Source organism: Muntiacus reevesi, chromosome 7, assembly GCF_963930625.1.
Source record: "Muntiacus reevesi chromosome 7, mMunRee1.1, whole genome shotgun sequence".
Lineage (NCBI taxonomy): Eukaryota > Metazoa > Chordata > Mammalia > Artiodactyla > Cervidae > Muntiacus > Muntiacus reevesi.
This window is the reverse complement of record NC_089255.1, coordinates 10,151,660-10,170,629: the sequence shown is the minus strand read 5'-3', so window position 1 is coordinate 10,170,629 and position 18,970 is coordinate 10,151,660. Positions and strand designations below refer to the sequence as shown.

At 39.0% G+C, this 18,970-nt stretch overlaps 1 protein-coding gene across 2 annotated transcripts in view; it reads right to left on the bottom strand.

The window, feature by feature from the left end:
* Window positions 1-10,386: 10,386 nt before the first annotated feature.
* Window positions 10,387-18,970, bottom strand: part of LOC136172488 (S-methylmethionine--homocysteine S-methyltransferase BHMT2-like) — a 15,899-nt gene continuing 7,315 nt past the window's right edge. Inside the window, exons 3-6 of one of the 2 annotated variants that reach the window (XR_010664031.1) lie at window positions 15,035-15,217; window positions 14,565-14,793; window positions 11,802-11,955; window positions 10,387-11,405 (exon numbers count right to left, since the gene is read on the bottom strand). Coding sequence is in view for 1 of the 2 variants with exons in the window: in XM_065941939.1 (XP_065798011.1) it covers window positions 11,324-11,405; window positions 14,565-14,793; window positions 15,035-15,217 (494 nt within the window). In the remaining variant the exon portion in view is untranslated. The remainder of the gene's footprint in view (window positions 11,406-11,801; window positions 11,956-14,564; window positions 14,794-15,034; window positions 15,218-18,970) is intronic. The other variant, XM_065941939.1, reaches the window with a different exon arrangement.

Sequence of the window (18,970 nt, the reverse complement as noted above, 5' to 3'; positions counted from 1 at the left end):
TCTTATTTTCTTGCGTCAGTCTCTCCGACATCATCTTCTTCAAATGAACACAATCTGATGCTGGTCTGTCATATGTCATGTACTTGTTCCTCAACATATTTTTGGCAAAGTGAAATGAAGTGAAAGTTTCTCAGTTGTGTCCAACTCTTTGTGACCCCATGGACTGTATAGTTCTAATAATTCTACATTTGACTGTATAGTTCTAATATAATTCTCCAGGCCAGAATACTGGAGTGGGTAGACTTTCCCTTCTCCAGAGGACCTTCCCAACCCAGGGACTGAACCCAGGTCTCCCACATTGCAGGCCAATTCTTTACCAGTTGAGCCACCAGGGAAGCCCAAGAATACTGGAGTGGGTATATACTGAAGCCTATCCCTTCTCCAGTTGGTCTTCCTGACCCAGGAATCGAACCAGGGTCTCTTGCATTGCAGGCAGATTCTTTACCAACTGAGCTATCAGGGAAGAGAATTCAACAAAGCAGGATAAAGACAGTGCCTTACTCATCTTTGCATCCCTTGACCCTAGCATGGTTTGTACATTCACTCGCCCACTCATTCATTCATTCAACATATCTTTTTTCAGTTCTACAATGTGTCAGGTACTGGGAATACATCAATTAATAAGACATCTTCTCTGCCCCCTCTAGTGGGGACAGGCAAGTAAACAGGAATGATCAGGAGAGTATTAAAACTACATTATACTTATTCACGATAAATATAGGGTACTACAGTAGCACATAGAAGCGGGTGGCAGTAACTATCAGAAATCAAGTACTAGGAAAACGTTTAACAAATGGATGAGTGAGTGGTTGAGTGAATGAATGAATGAATATAACTGGTATGGGAGCACAGAATCTTCAAGGTGAATAGTCACCATCACATGGAAAGATGCTTCTCCAATTTCAGTATTTTGAAAAGGTCAGCTCATATGAATCCATATCATGAAAAATACAACTTTTATTTCCCCCTCTCCCTTCTTCTCTTCTTTCTCTTCTGACCAAATAGCAGAATGAAATGAAATATGGTTGTCAGAATGCCAGCAATGCCTGAGTCAGCAGGCCCCCATCTACTTTGCTCAAGACTCTGATGTCAGGCAAAATTGCACCCTTCTGAAAGTCTTTTCAGCGTTTTCATTATTGATTAGACAGAATATCTGCTCATCTTCAAGGCAGCAGGCTGTACAGCCAAAAGGGGTTGCTTAACTCTGCTTACGGTTTTGCTCAGGGGTATCAAATTCTGGCTGTGTTCACTGCAAAGCAGGAACTGTTTTTCCAGCTGAACTTCGCCTCTTAGCTTCAGCACATCTCTTCGATCCCCTGTGATTGCTTCCGTGCCAGCTATCTGCAGGTCTGCATTGCTGATGCTACACACAGCTCAGCAGGGTTTATCCCAGGGCCATCTACTGTTCCTGGTAACTCCCCAGTAAGGTAAACATCTGCTGTGGAACTGGAAAGAGCTGGTTCAAGCCAGTTGTTCTTAGTTTCACTGATCATTTTTAACTTTTTCTTTTTTTTTTTTTAGAAACCTAATAGCTAAAGAAAGAAAGTTGCAAAAAGCAACTAACAATCTAGACTCTGATAAAACCTGGAACACAGAAAAGCAGGACCAAAATGCTTTCTTTTTTTTTTTTTTTCTCCATTTATTTTTATTAGTTGGAGGCTAATTACTTTACAATATTGTAGTGGTTTTTGCCATACATTGACATGAATCAGCCATGGATTTACATCCCTGTACCAAGCCAGAACCTGTAAGAATTTTGCTTTTGAAGAAAAGCCTCATTTTTCCCAATTTTAAAATTTATTTTTAATTGGAGAATAATTGCTTTACAATATTGTGTTGGCTTCTGCCATGAAACATTGTGAATCAGCCGCAAGTACACATACGTCTCCTCCGTCCTCAACCTTCCCCCCATCCCGCACTCCATCCCACCCCCTAGGTTGTCAGAGCGCTGGGCTGAGCTCCCTGTGCCCATAGAGCAGCTTCCCACTGGCTCTCGGTCTCGCACACGGCAGTGTATATATGTCAACACTGCTCTCTCAGCTCAGCCCACTGTCTTCTCCCGCCGTGTCCAAAGTCTGTCCCCTATGTCTGCGTCGCTCTTCCTCATTTCTATATGTTAAAATAGTTAAAGTGAATTATATATAGTAATCTAACATTTTAGAATGTATCAAAAAATTCATATGCATCTTTGAAAAGTAAGGACAAAACTAATTCAGATTCCTTAATACCCAGGCCATATTAAATTTTACCCAAGTTGTACCTAAAAGGCCTCTTATAGTATATTTGTCAAACCTAGGGTCCAATCCAAAACTATGTATTGCATTGGTTCATTTTATACACGTGTGTGTGTTAGTCCCTTAGTCATGTCCAACTCTTTGTGACCCCGTGGAATGTGGCCAGCCAGGCTCCTCTGTCCATGGGATTCTCCAGGCAAGAATACTGGAGTGGGTTGCCATTCCCTTCTCCAGGGGATCTTCCCCACCCAGGGATCAAACCTGGGTCTCCTGCATTGCAGGCAGATTCTTTACTGTCTGAGCCACCAGGGGAACCCTTTATAAATGTCAGCTCTCCCAATACACTGACTTGTGGAATGGACCAGGCCAGCTGTCCTGTAAAATATATGATTCACCTGATTGCTTCCCTGCAGTACTATTTACCTTGTTCCTAACCATCTGTATTTTCTCTAAATTGGAAGTGAGATCCAAAGGCTTGATTAGAGTCCAGTCAGGCACCCTTGGCTGGTACATCATTGATTAAGAGTGTTTCTCATTCTGTATCATGACAGAAAACTCATAATACCTGATTTTCCCTCTTGCAATCAGAAATCTTGATATCAACTTTAAGATTATAAAAAAGAAAATTTTTTATTTCATTGGAAAAGTAGTAACTACCCATATTAACATATTTGAACACTAAGAAAGGTATCAGAGAAAAGGAAGTCTTCTTCTACACTAAACTGTGAATCACAAGTTTCCCTTTCCTAAGAGGGAACCAATCCTTCCAGAAATATTCTACACCCATGTAATGGGAGCATGCTTTCCCTTACAACTTATCTTGGGGATCCTTCCATTTCCATACATGTTGAGCTCATGTATTCTTTTTCTTTTTCATTTTTGAATGCTTTTTAGGTTGAAGTATAGTTGATTTACAAAGTTGTGTTAGTTTCAGATACACAGCAAAGCGATTCAATGATACACATGTATATATGCATATATATTCTTTTCCAGATTCTTTTCCATTATAGATTATTAACACGATAAGTACAAGATACTGAATGTGCTTCCCTATGCTATCCAGTAGGTTCTTCTTGTTTATATATAATATTGTGTGTATATTAATCCCAAACCCCTCTTCATTCTCCCCCACTTCCCCTTTGCTAACCACATGTTTGCTTCCTACTTTGTAACTAAGCTCATCTGTATCATTTTATAACATACTACATATGAGCAGTATCACATGGTATCACAGTGTGTGTTCTTTTGAATGACTCCGTGGTCGTTATCCTGTGCATGGTCCATAAATCACTTAACTAGTATTTCATTGATGGATGTTTTGGTGGTTTCCAGACTGTGTGAGTAAGTAAGTGAAAGTCGCTCAGTCGTGTCCAATTCTTTGTGAACCCATGAACTATACAGTCCATGGAATTCTGCAGGCCAGAATACTAAAATAGGCAGCCTTAGAGCCTTCTTAGTACAGTAGGCAGCGCGTCAGTCTCATAAAATAGGCAGCCTTTCCCTTCTCCAGGGGATCTTCCCAACCCAGGTCTTCTACATTGCAGGCAGATTCTTTACCAGCTGAGCCACAAGGGAAGCCCTTCTCGACTTATGTGTTTTTGCACAAATATGAAAATAATTGTAGGTTACGTTCTTAGAAATGACATTGCTCATCCAAGGGTCTAGGAATTCTAAATTTGGATAGATATGGCCAAATTATTTTACAAATAGTTCCTACAAGTTTACAATTCTACAAAAAGATATGTATGATAGTATCTTTTCCTTTACATCCTCATCAATGTCAAGTATTGTCAAATTTTTTGTTTTTGTTAATAATAGATGAAAAAAATGTCTTATTGTTTTCATATGCATTTACCTAATTTTGAATGTGTTGCATATCTTTTCCTATATTTAATAGGTTAAGGAAATCTTTTTTTCTAATTTACAGGTTAAGGAAAATCTCCTTTGGTATATCAACTGTATGTAAATATTTGTGGCAGGATATTGGATTGCTGTATACACAATAATAATTTATAGATTAAAAAGAAAGAAAAAAATTTTGTTCTTTCCCCCATGTTTTTCCTGCTTTGGAAAGATGAAGAGCAGATACATTCCACACTTCCAATAAAGGTGCCTTTCAGGAGTGTGGAACTCATTTCTCCATTATATTTTGTCTAATATATTGTTATATCGACAGAGCAAGAGGGAAAGAGGTTTTCCAGAGAATCTTAAAGGATTATAGACATGGGAGAATGTAGAGAGGAGATGGTGTGAGCTGCATGTGGACTATGGGAGCTGTCAGCTAAGTTTCCCATGAAAGGAGAGGACCTTCTGCCTAGGAAGGAAAGAGTTAAGTTGGCCCAGGAGGTACCACGTTAAGGGATGTTGTGTCAGTGCTCAGAAGTTGCCTGAATTCTCTGTCAGTGCCTGCAGACTCACTACCATCACCTCACATCCTCTCTACCAGGTGCCCTGTGCTTCCAGGGGCACCTGCCTCACAGCATCATATCCTATAGTGGGAAAGTGATCATCAGGCAAGGGTGATGATGCTGGCACTGACCCCAAGGCTTTGCTTTGTCCCTAGCTGTGTCCATCTCCGTTATAACACCTGTGTGCCCAGGAACCCAGGGTGGAATTCTGAAAGCCAATCACATAGGCAAGCCCCTCACAGCATCTGCATAGATGGGAGGACGCTTGAACTAAGACAGCTCAAGACCCCTAACTGGAATAGTGGTTAAACCCTTGTTACACATTATTGCCACTTGACCTTACCTTTGTTTAGAGTATTTCAGGTTTTGTGCACACATTTAAAATTTTTATATGATGAAATTTATGTTTTTTTTTTTTCTTTTATGGCTTTTCTTTTACAGATTTATGTTTCAGACTTTGATCAACCTTGAACTTATTCTAAGAGATCCAGTTTTTTCTTTCTAGGTGATTGATCAAATGTGCAATATTATTAAACAATTCAACTTTTCCTGACTGACCTGAAATATCTCCTAATCAATCCAGCTTTTCCTTACTGATTATCTCTTTCTCTCTCTCTCTCTCTCTCTCTCTCTCTCTCACACACACACACACACACACAAATATATATATATAGGCTTCCCAGGTGGTTTAGTGGTAATGAATCTGTCTGCCAAGGCAGGAGATACAGGAGATGTGGGTTCGATCCCTAGGTCGGGAAGACCCCCTGGAGGAGGAAATGACAACCTATTCCAGTATTCTTGCCTGGGAAATCCCATGGACAGAGGAGCCTAGCAGGCTATAGCCCATAGGGTCGCAAAATAATTGTAAGTGATATTCTATTACTTAAAAAAAAAAAACAACCTATGTTTTAAAAACAAATTCCATATATATAATTATTTTTTTGTGATTGATTTTGTTCTGTATTTTTATAATGTATTTTTGAGAGTCTAACCTCTATTCTAGGTTTTTAATCTTTGCTTTTTGATATTTGCTATCACCTTTATGAATCTAATCTTCAGTACCCATTTTCACTTAGGAATTTGATTACTGGCTTGATTACTCTCTCCTCTTTTGATTCTCCTTTCCTCCTCCAGGTCACCTCTATCTCCTTCCTCCCTCCTCTCTTCTCTGCACAACTCTGTGAATCTCTCTGGGTGTTACTGGCTGCAGAGAATTGCTTCACCATTAACCTAGGGGTTTTATCTTCTGTGCGGTATGGATGGAGAAGTCCTGAGGCTACTATAAGAGAAGGACTGAAAGTCAGAGGCAGGAAGCTTAACTGTAAAACTTTAGAACATCAGATAACTCCTGATACCAGGAACATTAATAGACAGGAGCTCAGCCAAAAGTCTCCATACCTATGCTGAAACCAGGCTCCACTCAACAGTCGATAAGTTCCAGTGCAAGACACATTACACTAATTCTCCAGCAAACAGGAACACAACCTTGAACATTACAAGACGGGCTGCCCAAAGCCATGCCAAACCCATAGACACCCCAGAACTCACCACTGGACACTTCATTGCACTCTAGAGAGAAGAGATCCAACTCCACCCACCAGAACATAGACACAAACTCCCCCAACCAGAAAACCTTGACAAGCCACTAGTCCAACGCCCCCCCACAGGGAGCAGACTCCACAGTTAAGAGGAATCACAAACTTCCAGCCTGCAGAAAGGGCACCCCAAACACAGCAACCTAAACAAAATGAAAAGGCAGAGAAATATTCAGAAGGTGAAGGAGCATGATAAAACCCCACCAAACCAAACAAAAGAGGAGGAGATAGGGAGTCTACCTGAAAAAGAATTCAGAATAATGATTGTAAAGATGATCCAAAATCTTGAAAACAAAATGGAGTTACAGAAAAATAGACTAGAGACAAGGATTGAGAAGATGTAAGAAATGTTTAACAAGGACCTAGGAGAAATAAAGAAGAGTCAATCAATAATGAATAATGCAATAACTGAGATCAAAAGCACCCTGGAGGGAACCAACAGTAGAATAACTGAGGCAGAAGAAAGGATAAGTGATGTGGGGGATAGAATGGTGGAAATAAATGAAGCATAAAGGAAAAAAGAAGAAAGAAAAGAAATGAGGACAACCTCAGAGACTTCTGGGACAGTGTTAAATGACCCAACATTCAAATTATGGGTGTCCTGGAAGAAGACAAAAAGAAAGGGCATGAGAAAATACTTGAGGAGATAACAGTTGAAAACTTCCCTAAAATGGAGAGGGAAATAGCTACCCAAGTCCAAGAGACCCAAAGAATCCCAAACAGGATAAACCCAAGGCGAAACACCCCAAGACACATATTAATCAAACTAACAAACATCAAACACAAAGAGCAAATATTAAAAGCCGCAAGGGAAAAGCAACAAGTAACACAAGGCTAACAGTTGATCTTTCAATAGAAACTCTTCAGGCCAGAAGGGAATGGCAGGACATACTTAAGGTGATGAAAGAGAAAAACCTACAACCAAGAGTATTCTACCCAGCAAGGATCCCATTCAGAATTCAGATATGAAGAAGAAATCAGAAGCTTTACAGACAAGCAAAAGTTGAGAGAATTCAGCACCACCAAACCAGCTCTTCAGCAAATGCTAAAAGATCTTCTCTAGACAGGAAATACAGAAAAGGTTTATAAAAACGAACCCAAAACAACAATGAGATCATACTTATCAATAACTGCCTTAAATGTAAATGGGTTAAATGCTCCAACCAAAAGAGAAAGATTGGCTGAATGGATGCAAAAACAAGATCCCTATAAATGCTGTCTACAAGAGACCCACCTCAAACCCAGGGACACATACAGACTGCAAGTGAAGGGCTGGAAAAAAATATTTCATGCAAATGGAGACCAAAAGAAAGCAGGAGTAGCATATCAGATAAAATAGACTTTGAAATAAAGACCATGATAAGAGACAAGGACACTACATAATGATCAAGGGATCAATCCAAGAAGAAGATATAACAATTATATATGTACCCAACATAGGAGCACCTCAATACGTAAGGCAAATGCTAACAAGTATGAAAGGGGAAATTAACAGTAACACAGTAATAGTGAGAGACTTTAATACCCCACTCACACCTATGGATAGATAACCAAACAGAAAATTAGCAAGAAAACACAAGCTTTAAATGATACAATGAACCAGTTAGACCTAATTGATAGTTATAGGGCATTTCATCCCAAAACTATGGATTTTATATTTTTCTCAAGTACACACAGAATGTTCCCCAGGATAGATCACATCCTGGGCCATAAATCTAGCCTTGGTAAATTAAAAAAAAAATTGAAATAATTTCAAGCATCCTTTCTGAGCACAATGTAAAAAAAAAAAAACTATTAAAAATACATTCCTACTATATATATATGTGTGTGTGTGTGTATATATATATATATTCCATTGATTTTTAAAAATTCATATCCAGTGCCTTAATCACTAGGTTAGATATATAGAGATTATCTGGCAAGGCCACACCTTTCTTACTATCTCTCTTTTTCTAATTTTCTCATGACCCCTACAATATCTGCCCCCATGTGAGCTTGAGGGCTTGCAAGTCTATTTCCCCTCAATTTTCATGATTTTTCCCCTGGGATTTTATTACATTTATTAATTTAGAATAACTTTGCATCTTAAAATACTGTCTTTCTCTTTATGACCATGTGTATAGATTTCTTCATTTTATTTTGCATCTTCAAATTTACTTCAACAACTCTTACACATTTTTTGTAATATTATTCCTAGATATTTAATCATTTTGCTGAAAACATAAAATAGATCTTTATGTCCACTCTACTTTCAAAACAGTTATTGAATGTGAATAGAGAAGTGATGACTTTTGTATGCAACATTTTCAACCAGTCACTTTATTGAATTCTACTGTTGATTATGAAAACTTTCCAGATCATCTTGAGATTTCTAGCTATATAATCATCTCATCTACATAAAATATAATTTTCACTTTTACATTATTTTAAATTTTTTTAATGTATTGTCTAGTATTGCCAGACCAAGGTAATAACAGAGAGGAATTGAGCATACTTTCTTGACTTTATTTAGGGGCACTTTATTGACCTTTTTAAATTGGAGTTAAAACCACATGGTTTGAAATAATTTTCCCCAATGTGTTTTTATTATTACCTAAAATTTGATCCAATTATTATATAAATTTTGAATCTTTCAATGTAGGAAATCTAGTTTTTAAAGGCTTTATTGGTTATCTGTTTGTCTCTTGGAAGTTTTATCAACATCCATCTCATCAACATCTATTCTGAACATTGTACTTATTACACCCAAAATGAAATCTGTGTGTTTCATAAATCTAGTCTGATAGGTATATATGTTATATACGTGTCACGTATATAACATATATACCTATATACATATATATATAAAACACATATACATACATATATATATATAACACATATACATACATATATATATATAACAGACAGAGAGGGGATAGGGAGAGAGAGAGAAGGGGAGGAGAGAGAGAAGTAAGAGCCTGGAACATAATAAATGCTTGTTGCTATTACTTATTGACTATGCCAAAGCCTTAGACTGTGTGGATCACAATAAACTGTGGAAAAATAAATAAATAAATAAACTGGAAAAGTCTGAAAGAGATGGGCATATCAGACCACCTGACCTGCCTCTTGAGAATAATGCAGGTCAGGAAGCAACAGTTAGAACTAGACACAGGACAACAGACTGGTTCCAAATAGGAAAAGGAGTACGTCAAGGCTGTATATTGTCACCCTGCTTATTTAACTTATATGCAGAGTACATCATGAGAAATGCTGGGCTGGAAGAAGCACAAGCTGGAATCAAGATTGCTGGGAGAAATATCAATAACCTCAGATATGCAGATGACACCACCCTTATGGCAGAAAGTGAAGAGGAACTAAAAAGCCTCTTGATGAAAGTGAAAGAGGAGAGTGAAAAAGTTGGCTTAAAGCTTAACATTCAGAAAACTAAGATCATGGCATCTGGTCCCATCACCTCATGGGAAATAGATGGGGAGACAGTGGAAACAGTGGCTGACTTTATTTTTGGGGGCTCCAAAATCACTGCAGATGGTGACTGCAGCCATGAAATTAAAAGACGCTTACTCCTTGAAAGGAAAGTTATGACCAACCTAGATAGCATATTGAAAAGCAGAGACATTATTTTGCCAACAAAGGTCCGTCTGGTCAAGACTATTGTTTCTCCAGTGGTCATGTATGGATGTGAGAGTTAGACTATAAAGAAAGCTGAGCGCCAAAGAATTGATGCTTTTGAACTGTGGTGCTGGAGAAGACTCTTGAGAGTCCCTTGGACTGCAAGGAGATCCAACCAGTCCATCCTAAAGGAGATCAGTCCTGGGTGTTCACTGGAAGGACTGATGCTGAAGCTGAAACTCCAGTACTTTGGCCACCTCCTGCGAAGAGTTGACTCATTGGAAAAGACCCTAATGCTGGGAGAGATTGAGGGCAGGAGGAGAAGGGGACGACGGAGGATGAGATGGCTGGATGGCATCACCGACTCAATGGGCATGAATTTGAGTAAGCTCCGGGAGTTGGTGATGGACAGGGAGACTTGGCAGGTTGCAATTCATGGGGTCGCAAAGAGTCGGACATGACTGAGTGACTGAATTGAACTGATTACTTTCCAAAAATATCCATGAAATTTAAATACTCAAACACTACAAAAGATAAATTATTTTTAATTTTATTAATTATTACAAATTGATGCATTGTTTTGAAAAATAGAGAAATCAGCACATAACAAAATAGCTCAAACAATGTCAAGAGAATATTGGACGGTGACAGATTTGAACTCTGACTTTTACAAACGTCTTCTTCAGCTGTTAATCTATTTTTACTTATTTATTTACTTATTTAAAATAATCAACAATAAGTGTTTCATTGAACATCTATTACTATGCCTGGCACAATGATAAATACTTTGAGGAAAAATATAAGAAGCATCTCACATGGTCCTTGTCCTTAGTGGTTTATAATCTAACTATTTATGATTTATAGAGATACACTGAAAAAATCCTGGGACCTAATACCTTTAAGTAAAATTATCTTTGAACCTAATCACTTTGGAAGGTTATATGATTATTTTTAAAAAATCCTAAAATATTTTATGCATCTGTTCCTTTGGGATTGCCTTTGGAGTCATTATACAAATCACTTAAGAAAGGCAGACTCATTGCTTTAATTTTAGTTTAGAATGCTGCTCTGTCCTTCTGTACCTAGTATAGTCACCTGAATTAATCACTGCGTTTGTTGCTCACTAACTTTGGGTTATTTTAAAATCTCACATTCACTCTAACTGGCAAGTTTTACTATTCTTGATGCCCTTCCACAGCCTGTCCTACAGCACTACTGGACAGTCAGTACCTGGAGGATGAGAAGCCTTTCTCATCCATCAGCTTTGCATCTCTCCCAGCATCCAGCTCTCGCTGAGGCACAGCAGGACTGTAAGACGAACCCTGTGTTGAATCGTCAGCACTTAAGCGGACACTTGTTCTATAGCTGGAGACGACAGGGTGGGCTGAGGATAGAGGCACGGAAGCGTTCCAGATGGGGCTTGAGGGGATTTCTTTCCATTCTGCTGCTTCAGTGTTTTCTTCATTACTCCTTAGGCATCTGGCTTTGACAGTGAAGGACAGAGAGGTCTACCAGAAGCTGGTCGCAGATTCTCCCAATACTCCCTTCTAGCCCTGCATTTGAAAAGATATATAGTTAATCAGTTAAAAGATTCATGTCTATTTTATAAGCCAATATATTATGTGTGTGTGTGTTTGTGTGTGTGTAGGCTAAATACACCTAAGTTTGGTGGATTATCAGGCTAAGGTAGAATTTCAGTTTTAACATATACACAGAAAATCTGTGCCTATATCCATTAATTTCAGGAGTCTTTCTATATTTATATTCTCAATAACAATCACTGGGTTTCAAATTGCCTTTCAGAAAAAGACAATGTGTTTGAATTTTATATGTTTTTGTGAATTTTATTCATCCAGAAATATCTAGCAGGATCCTTCTAACCCTACTCAATGTTTTAACATAATGACAAGTATATGAAGCCAGTTTTTTAAAAAATTTAATTAAGTTACTTTTGGCTGCTCGGGGTCTTCACTGCTGCGTGGGCTTTTCTCTGATTGCCATGAGCGGAGGCTGCTGTCTAGTATACGGGCTTCTCACTGCAGGGTCTTCTCTTGCTGTGGAACACAGGCTCTGCGGTGCGCAGGTTCCAGGGTGTTGCGGTTTCTGGGCTCAGAGCACAGGTTCAATAGTCACGGTGCGTGGGCTTAATTGCTCTGAGGCATGTTGGACCCTCCCTGACCAGGGACTGAACCGGTGTCTCCTGCACTGGCAGGTGGATTCTTTACCGCTGAGTCACCGGGGAAGCCCCTGAAGCCAGTTTTTAACATAACGAGACAAAGTAAAATTCTTCAGACACTAAAAACAGAATACAAATCACCCAGTATTTGTATCTTGTTTTTAGGAAAGGAAAGAACACAAGGTTCCTGGTCACAGACTTTTGTGTTAAATATATTTTTACAGTTTTTTTCACTTTACTTATGAAACAACTAATAAACCAGTTTTTTTTTTTTTTTGGATGATGAAAATGTCAGAAGTCTATATGTTTTTGGGTAATCACAAATTTTTGTGAACATCAGTATGTTTGGGAGTTTAGGGTACAAGAAATGTCTGCCTTTAGTCTACAGAATAATGTTTTCAGTTGCTAATGAATTCCAAAGATCCTTAGACAATGTATATTAAAATAAGCCATTTCTCACTTATCTGAACTATTTTAATCATCATCAAAGTATGCTTTCCTCACCTTTTAATTATGTTTCTATTTAGTCCTTTTTTTTTCTAAGCATGAGACCTTTAAAAAAATCTTTCTGGATAAATATCCATATCTTTCAGAAGAAGTGTTTGCCTAAATGATTTCTTGCATATGTCTACAATATAAACATATTTGCATTCCGAAAGTTTTCCCAGTTCAAAAATGAAGACTATTCTAAATCTCTTCCCCACTGAAATGGATAAAGTACAAAAATGGATTAAAGACATAATAGCACTGATTAGAGAAGATGGCAGAGAAGACAGCTGGTTTATGAAAGATGGAAAAGTGATGGGATTGTTTGACAGGAGAAAGAGAGGGAGACGGAGATGGGAAGAGGATAATTCGAAACAGAATAGTGATTTAAGGAGCTTCCCAGAAAAGTGTCTCCAACAATAAAGTGATTGACTGTAACAAACAGCATAATCTAGATACTGGAAAACCTTAGAGAAGGGGAAGGCCTGTTATTCTTCTTTCAACAGTAGAAAAGAAAGTTAATTAGACATTCCTATAAAACCAAATGTTGTATAAAGGAAGTTGTAGTCCAACTCTGATGTAAATTAAAGTATGACCTGAATTTGGACTATGAATGAAACGTAAAAGGAGAGACTCAATTTGACCTTGATGCTGGAAACATTCTCCTACACAGGGCTCAGGTTCTGTGAAATAGGTTTATTTCTATTTCTCTTGGTTCTGTAATGAATAATGTTTAGAAAATCATGACATAGTACCAAGATATTAGATTGGAAATTTGATTAGTGGCACAAGATACGATAGATATCAGATATTAAAGCAAGACAGACACTCTGCAGAATTTTCAGAGTAGGTGGCTAAGAGCCAGTCAGCTGACTCACTGACTCTACACTGGAAAATCAGATCACAGAGACCAATGAGTTGGATACTTTGCTTGTGGTTAAACTGAGATTAGACCACACTCTTAGAGTTCATCTCCATAAAGGAAGGGTGAAAAGTCTTGTAGCCAGTTTTGAGCCTAATAGGAGAGGGTGCACCTAAAATCAGGCTCAAGAGAAATACCAAGAAGGAAAATGAGACTCTCACAAATGGGGTGTATCTGTAGTTGACCTATTGAGAAAGTCAGGATCTGAGGGTGAAGCAGAGAAAAAAATTTTACAGAAAAATGCAATGCCTATAGCATGAGAAATAACACAAGTTCCTGGTGGAAACCTCTGAAGAGCTGTAAATACACTCGAGGACCTGCCAGGCCCAGGGAGTGTGGTCTTATGGCAGTGTGCCCGTCAGGCTGTAGCAGTTTACTGCTTTTCCAGCTTCTCTCCTCACTCTTTGAATCTGGAGAGGTCAGAAACAGTGACCAGCAATGTGGGAAGGGAGGGTTGGAAGCACAAGACAGAGAAAGAGAAAGATCAGACGAACCATCCGTGCTTTCCTACATATTAAAATCTTCTGCTAGAAAAAAGGAGAATTTTAAGCTTGAAACAAGTTCCAAGTTTTGATTTCACATGCAATTGAACACTTAATTACTGAATTGCCATTGTGTTTTCTTATACTGTGTTTAGTTATAAACACTGATGATCTAAAAGGAATGGTATGCCATAAAGAAACCAAGTACACGAGGTAGGGAAAGCAGAAGAAAATAGAGGAAGTCAATTCTTATTTTACAGAGAATGGAATTAAGAGATACTGCCTCATATTAACGGATTAAAAAATAGGTGGTTAAATAAGATAACTAACAGAACAAGCAAAGATGTAACAAGGCAAAATTGGCAAAAGGAGAACAGGGGAAGTGGAAAGACCATCTGATTTAAATTTCTCAGCTTTCATAATTACCACTTAAAATTGATGAATCAAGAGTTAGAGGAACAAGACTTCGAAACATAAATGGCAAATAGGTTACCCCTGGGATAGGATAGATGTCAAGAATGGGGTGGCTTTTACCCTTCATTTTATACATTTCTATACTTATGAATTTTTATTACCATGTGCATGCATAATGTTAACAATAAATGAGATTAGAGGAAAATAGTAATGTTAATTTAAAAATTCCTACCTGGCTCTAATCCAGGGTTTGGTGTGTGTATTGAGACCACTTCCCCAGCTGCCATGTTTTTCTGAAGCTGGTGGCAAAAATCCCCTCTCCGGGGCCAGCTCCTCTGCAATCGCTCTGATGTGATAAGGCTCAAAGCCACAGCACCCACCTATGTACCTGACCCCCAGGTTGTAGGCTTCTCTGGCATACTTTTGAACATCCCATCTGGTTGCAACTCTGGGCTCCAGTGCTGTAATACAATAGGTATGTTACTTCTGTTACCACCTCTGTTTTCAACTGTATTTTTTTCAATGGCAAAACTAAATTTTAGAGTATGAATTCTTCAGATAGCTCATTTTTGATTGACATTGAATGCCTTTGTCTTATGCAAACTCGTATCATAAGTCTGTGTTGTGTTATAGTTGTTCCTTACAGCCATTTCTCTTTTGTCACAAGAAATCACAAGGTCTCTAATATGCACCCGAGCTAACCAAAGGGATATTCAGGGAGATCCAGAAACCCTCCTTTGCCACAGTCGGGCATGTGGAACCCCAGGGACTGCACCATCAAGTGTGCTTTCAGCCCTGCAGCCTGCAGGGCTTCCTTCATAAGGCTCATGGTCTTCAGGCTGGTCCACGGCCCAAATCGGCAGTTCACACCAACAACTGAAGCCCCTGTGCAAAGAAATACATTTATTTACTTGTTTCACAATTTATTTACTTGTTTATTTTTTAAAATTGAAGCCTAGTTGATTTACAATGCTGTATTAGTTTCAGATGTGCAGTGAAGTGATTCAGTTAAACATATATATAAATATATATATTCTTTTCAGATTCTTTTTCATTATAGGTTGTTACAAGATACTGAATATAGTTCCCTGTCCTATACAGTAGGTCCTTGTTGTTTATTTTATATATAGGAATGTGTATCTGTTAACCCAAACACTTAATTTATCTCTCCCCACTTCTTGTTCCCCTTTGGTAACTATAAAGTTTGTTTTCTAAGTCTATGAGTCTTTTTTTTTTGGTAAATAAGTTCATTTGTATTGTTTTATTAGATTCCACATATAAGTGATATGATATGATATTTGTCTTTCTCTGTCTGACTTCATTTCTATAGACTAACAACAAAACATCAGAAAGAGAAATTAAGGAAGCAATCCCATTTACCACTGTATCAAAAAGAATAAAATACCTAGGAATAAACCTACTCACCTAAGGAGGCAAAAGACCCGTACTCTGAAAACTATAAGACACTGATGAAAGAAACTGAACATGACACAGACAAATGGAAAGCTCTTGGATTGGAAGAATCGATATTTTAAAAATGATCCTACCACCCAAGGCAATCTGCAGATTCAATGTAATTCCTATCGAATTATGAATGGCATTTTCCCCAAAACTAGAGCAAATAATTTTAACATTTGTATGTAAACACAGAAGGCCCTGAAGAGCCAAAACAATCTTGAGAAAGAGGAACGGAGCTGGAGGAATCAACTCCCTGACTTCTGTCGGTACCACAGAGATACAGTTCGGTACAGTTTGTACTAAGTACAGTTTGGTACTGACACAAAAATAGACACAGAGATCTTTTTTTTTTTTTTGTATAGTTGGAAGGTGCCTTAGAAATTAGCTATCCCCCTCCATTTCTTAAGTTTTACTGATAAAGAAATCAATTCCAATTAATGATTTTATTTCCAAACTGCTCTCCCAACCTTAAGAAACATTGTTAACTTTCATAAACAATAACTGATCTGCTTATCACATCATGGGTCCACATTACCTGCCTTCACCAGCTTCACAGCACATTCTCCAGGTGTTACACCATGCATGTCTCCCTCTGGGCCTATGCACATAGTGGCTGCCACAGGCTTTCCAGATTCTTTTAAGACTTCTACAGCCCACACAGCTTCTACAGCATGTTCAAAATACTAAGAGAAAATGTTTTTCTATTAGTCCAAATAGAAAGCAGACTTTAAGTGGTAGACCATAAATGTTGCAAAAAAAGTTATAAAAATTACCAAATATATGTAATAAAATGTGCTAAGAAATGTGCCTTTATCAGACTGACTAAAGAGAATTTTTTCTGAGTAAATTTTAATTCTTTTAACAATAACATATAGATTTTCATTCAGATATTATACTATAAATAAAAAAGGATTTAAAAGCAGTTGAGTACTTAAAATTATGATTTTGAAGGAACAAAAGTTTTATTTATAAATTTTGGACTCTTTTTTTTTTTTCTAATGTAACTAGGGTGGTCTCTGAAGAATAGTGAACAGTTTTTTATGCTTTACACTTCAAAATACTTTTCTATTCACTTCTAGTTAGATAGTCATACGCTCATGACCGTGTCAGTCTCTAGGTCGTGTCCTACTCTGTGCGAACCCATGGACTGTAGCCCACCAGACTCCTCTGTCCATGGGATTTTCCAGGCAAGAGTACTGGAGTGGGTTGCCATTTCCTTCTCCAGGGGGATCTTCCTGACCCAAGATTTGAAACCACGCCTCCTGTGTCTCCTCCATTGGCAGGAGGATTCTTTACCACTGAGCCACCTGGGAAGCCCTGTTACCGATAAGTGCTCCATAAAATAGGAAGGGAAATATGATTATTTCCCCAGGTGAGAATATTGAGGCACAGAGTAGGGAGGGGTACCTATTGAGTGTCCTTGCTGACGGTGGAGTGGACACCTTGTCTGATAAACCCAGGCCATTTGCTGGGGTGCTTCCCCTGCACTTAAGGCACCCCCTTAAGTGCCACAATTGAAGAGCTGATCTTAGTTTCAGTAGGTGGAGAAAAGTTAGCAGAAATTTCTGTTTCTCCCTTCTCGATTTAGATTCTGCAGAAGCAATATGTGAGGAATTGCAGAGAAAGTCAAAAGAGAGGCTTTTAAAAAACAAACTTGTGTCCTCACCCATGTGGAGAACACACAGGGTGGAGTTTGCCTTCATTTTTGTAGATGACTTTTTCCAGGTGGATTAGCCAGGCATGGGTAGCCCTAAGCCTTGAGAAGGTTGATGAAGCAAGGTCTCTCATAGATTCAGTAGGATGACTGGAGAACTAGCAGTTGGGAGGCTATTGACATTGTCAAGGGTAAAGGCCTGGGTTGAGGCCTTGACTCAGACAGTAGCCTTCATGATGGGAAATAGGGAGATGGGAGGAAGAGATTACTCTGGGACTTCATGTGTAGTCAGTGACAACTTCTATTGATTCTAACTTCAAAATATTGCTCATGTGTTACAACTTTAGTGAAAGCGGAGAGATGGGGTGAGCAAGGCATGGATGGAGGTGGGCAAGTAAACTGCTGCTTGGCCCTGAGTGTTACTGGGGGGCCTGGAGGAGCCCCAGAAGCTGCCTATCCTCTAGGTTTTGCTCCCTGATAGCCTCTACTCCCCAGCCCCCAGCTCCTTCCTGCCCTACCTCCCCTGTAGAAAGATGCTCCCAGAATCCCTGTCCCCATCCTCTTACCCTACATTGTAGGGTCCCCCAAGAGTCAGCTGCTACAACCACCCAGAATAAGACCAAAGGCTACAGATAGGCCTCTCCTGGCTCTGTTCTTTGGCTTCACAGAGAACCTAGCACACAAGCGAGAGGATGTTGGCCTTGACTACAGTGCATGTAAGCAAACCTTTGACCATGCACAGGCAGGGAATGAGGGCACAGGGCGGGCCAATACGCTTATGAAAGTTGAAGACTATGCAGTTATATCAAAATAGAGTTAATTTTTTCCCTATAACATTGGCTTACCTCTGCAATCAAGAAATCTACATTTTTCCTGGCAAAAATCTCTAGCTGTAGTCGAAAAAGCTTTTTAATTCTAACTTCATCCTTGTGGTGCGCGTACAACGATGTCTGGCAGATCCCCCCTGCTACCAAAGCATCCCCTTTGTCGGCTACTTCTCTGGCGAGGTCACAGGCAGCGGTGTTTACAGCTTCCCACTGAAGTGAGAGAGCAAGTGTTCACATGGTGAGCCTGGCATTTGAAAGGTGGAACGTAATAAATAACAAAGAGGGCAATGAGCAAGTGGCATGAGTGCAAGGCACTGGTTTAAACCAATACCTTTTGAGAAGCAAGCAATTCGAGAAGACCAGCAGAGCTGGGTATCATCTCCTGTACTCCCAATGGGCTTGTATTTCTATTATTGTACTTACCACACTGAATCTTAGTGAAGGCTCATTGTTGGAGAATCCCATGGACAGAGGGGCCTGGCGGGCTACAGTCCATTGGGTTGCAAGGAGTCAGACATGACTGGGCGACTTAGCACGCATGCGTGTGCCTCCCCAATGGGCTGTGAGCCACTTCAGAATAGAGTCTATGCCTTTGTATCGTCTCTGTATTTAGCACAGAGAATGGACTATAACATGTACTCAGTAAATGTTGGTTGGTTGGTTGAATGAATAAATGGACATTAACGTTTATAAATATTC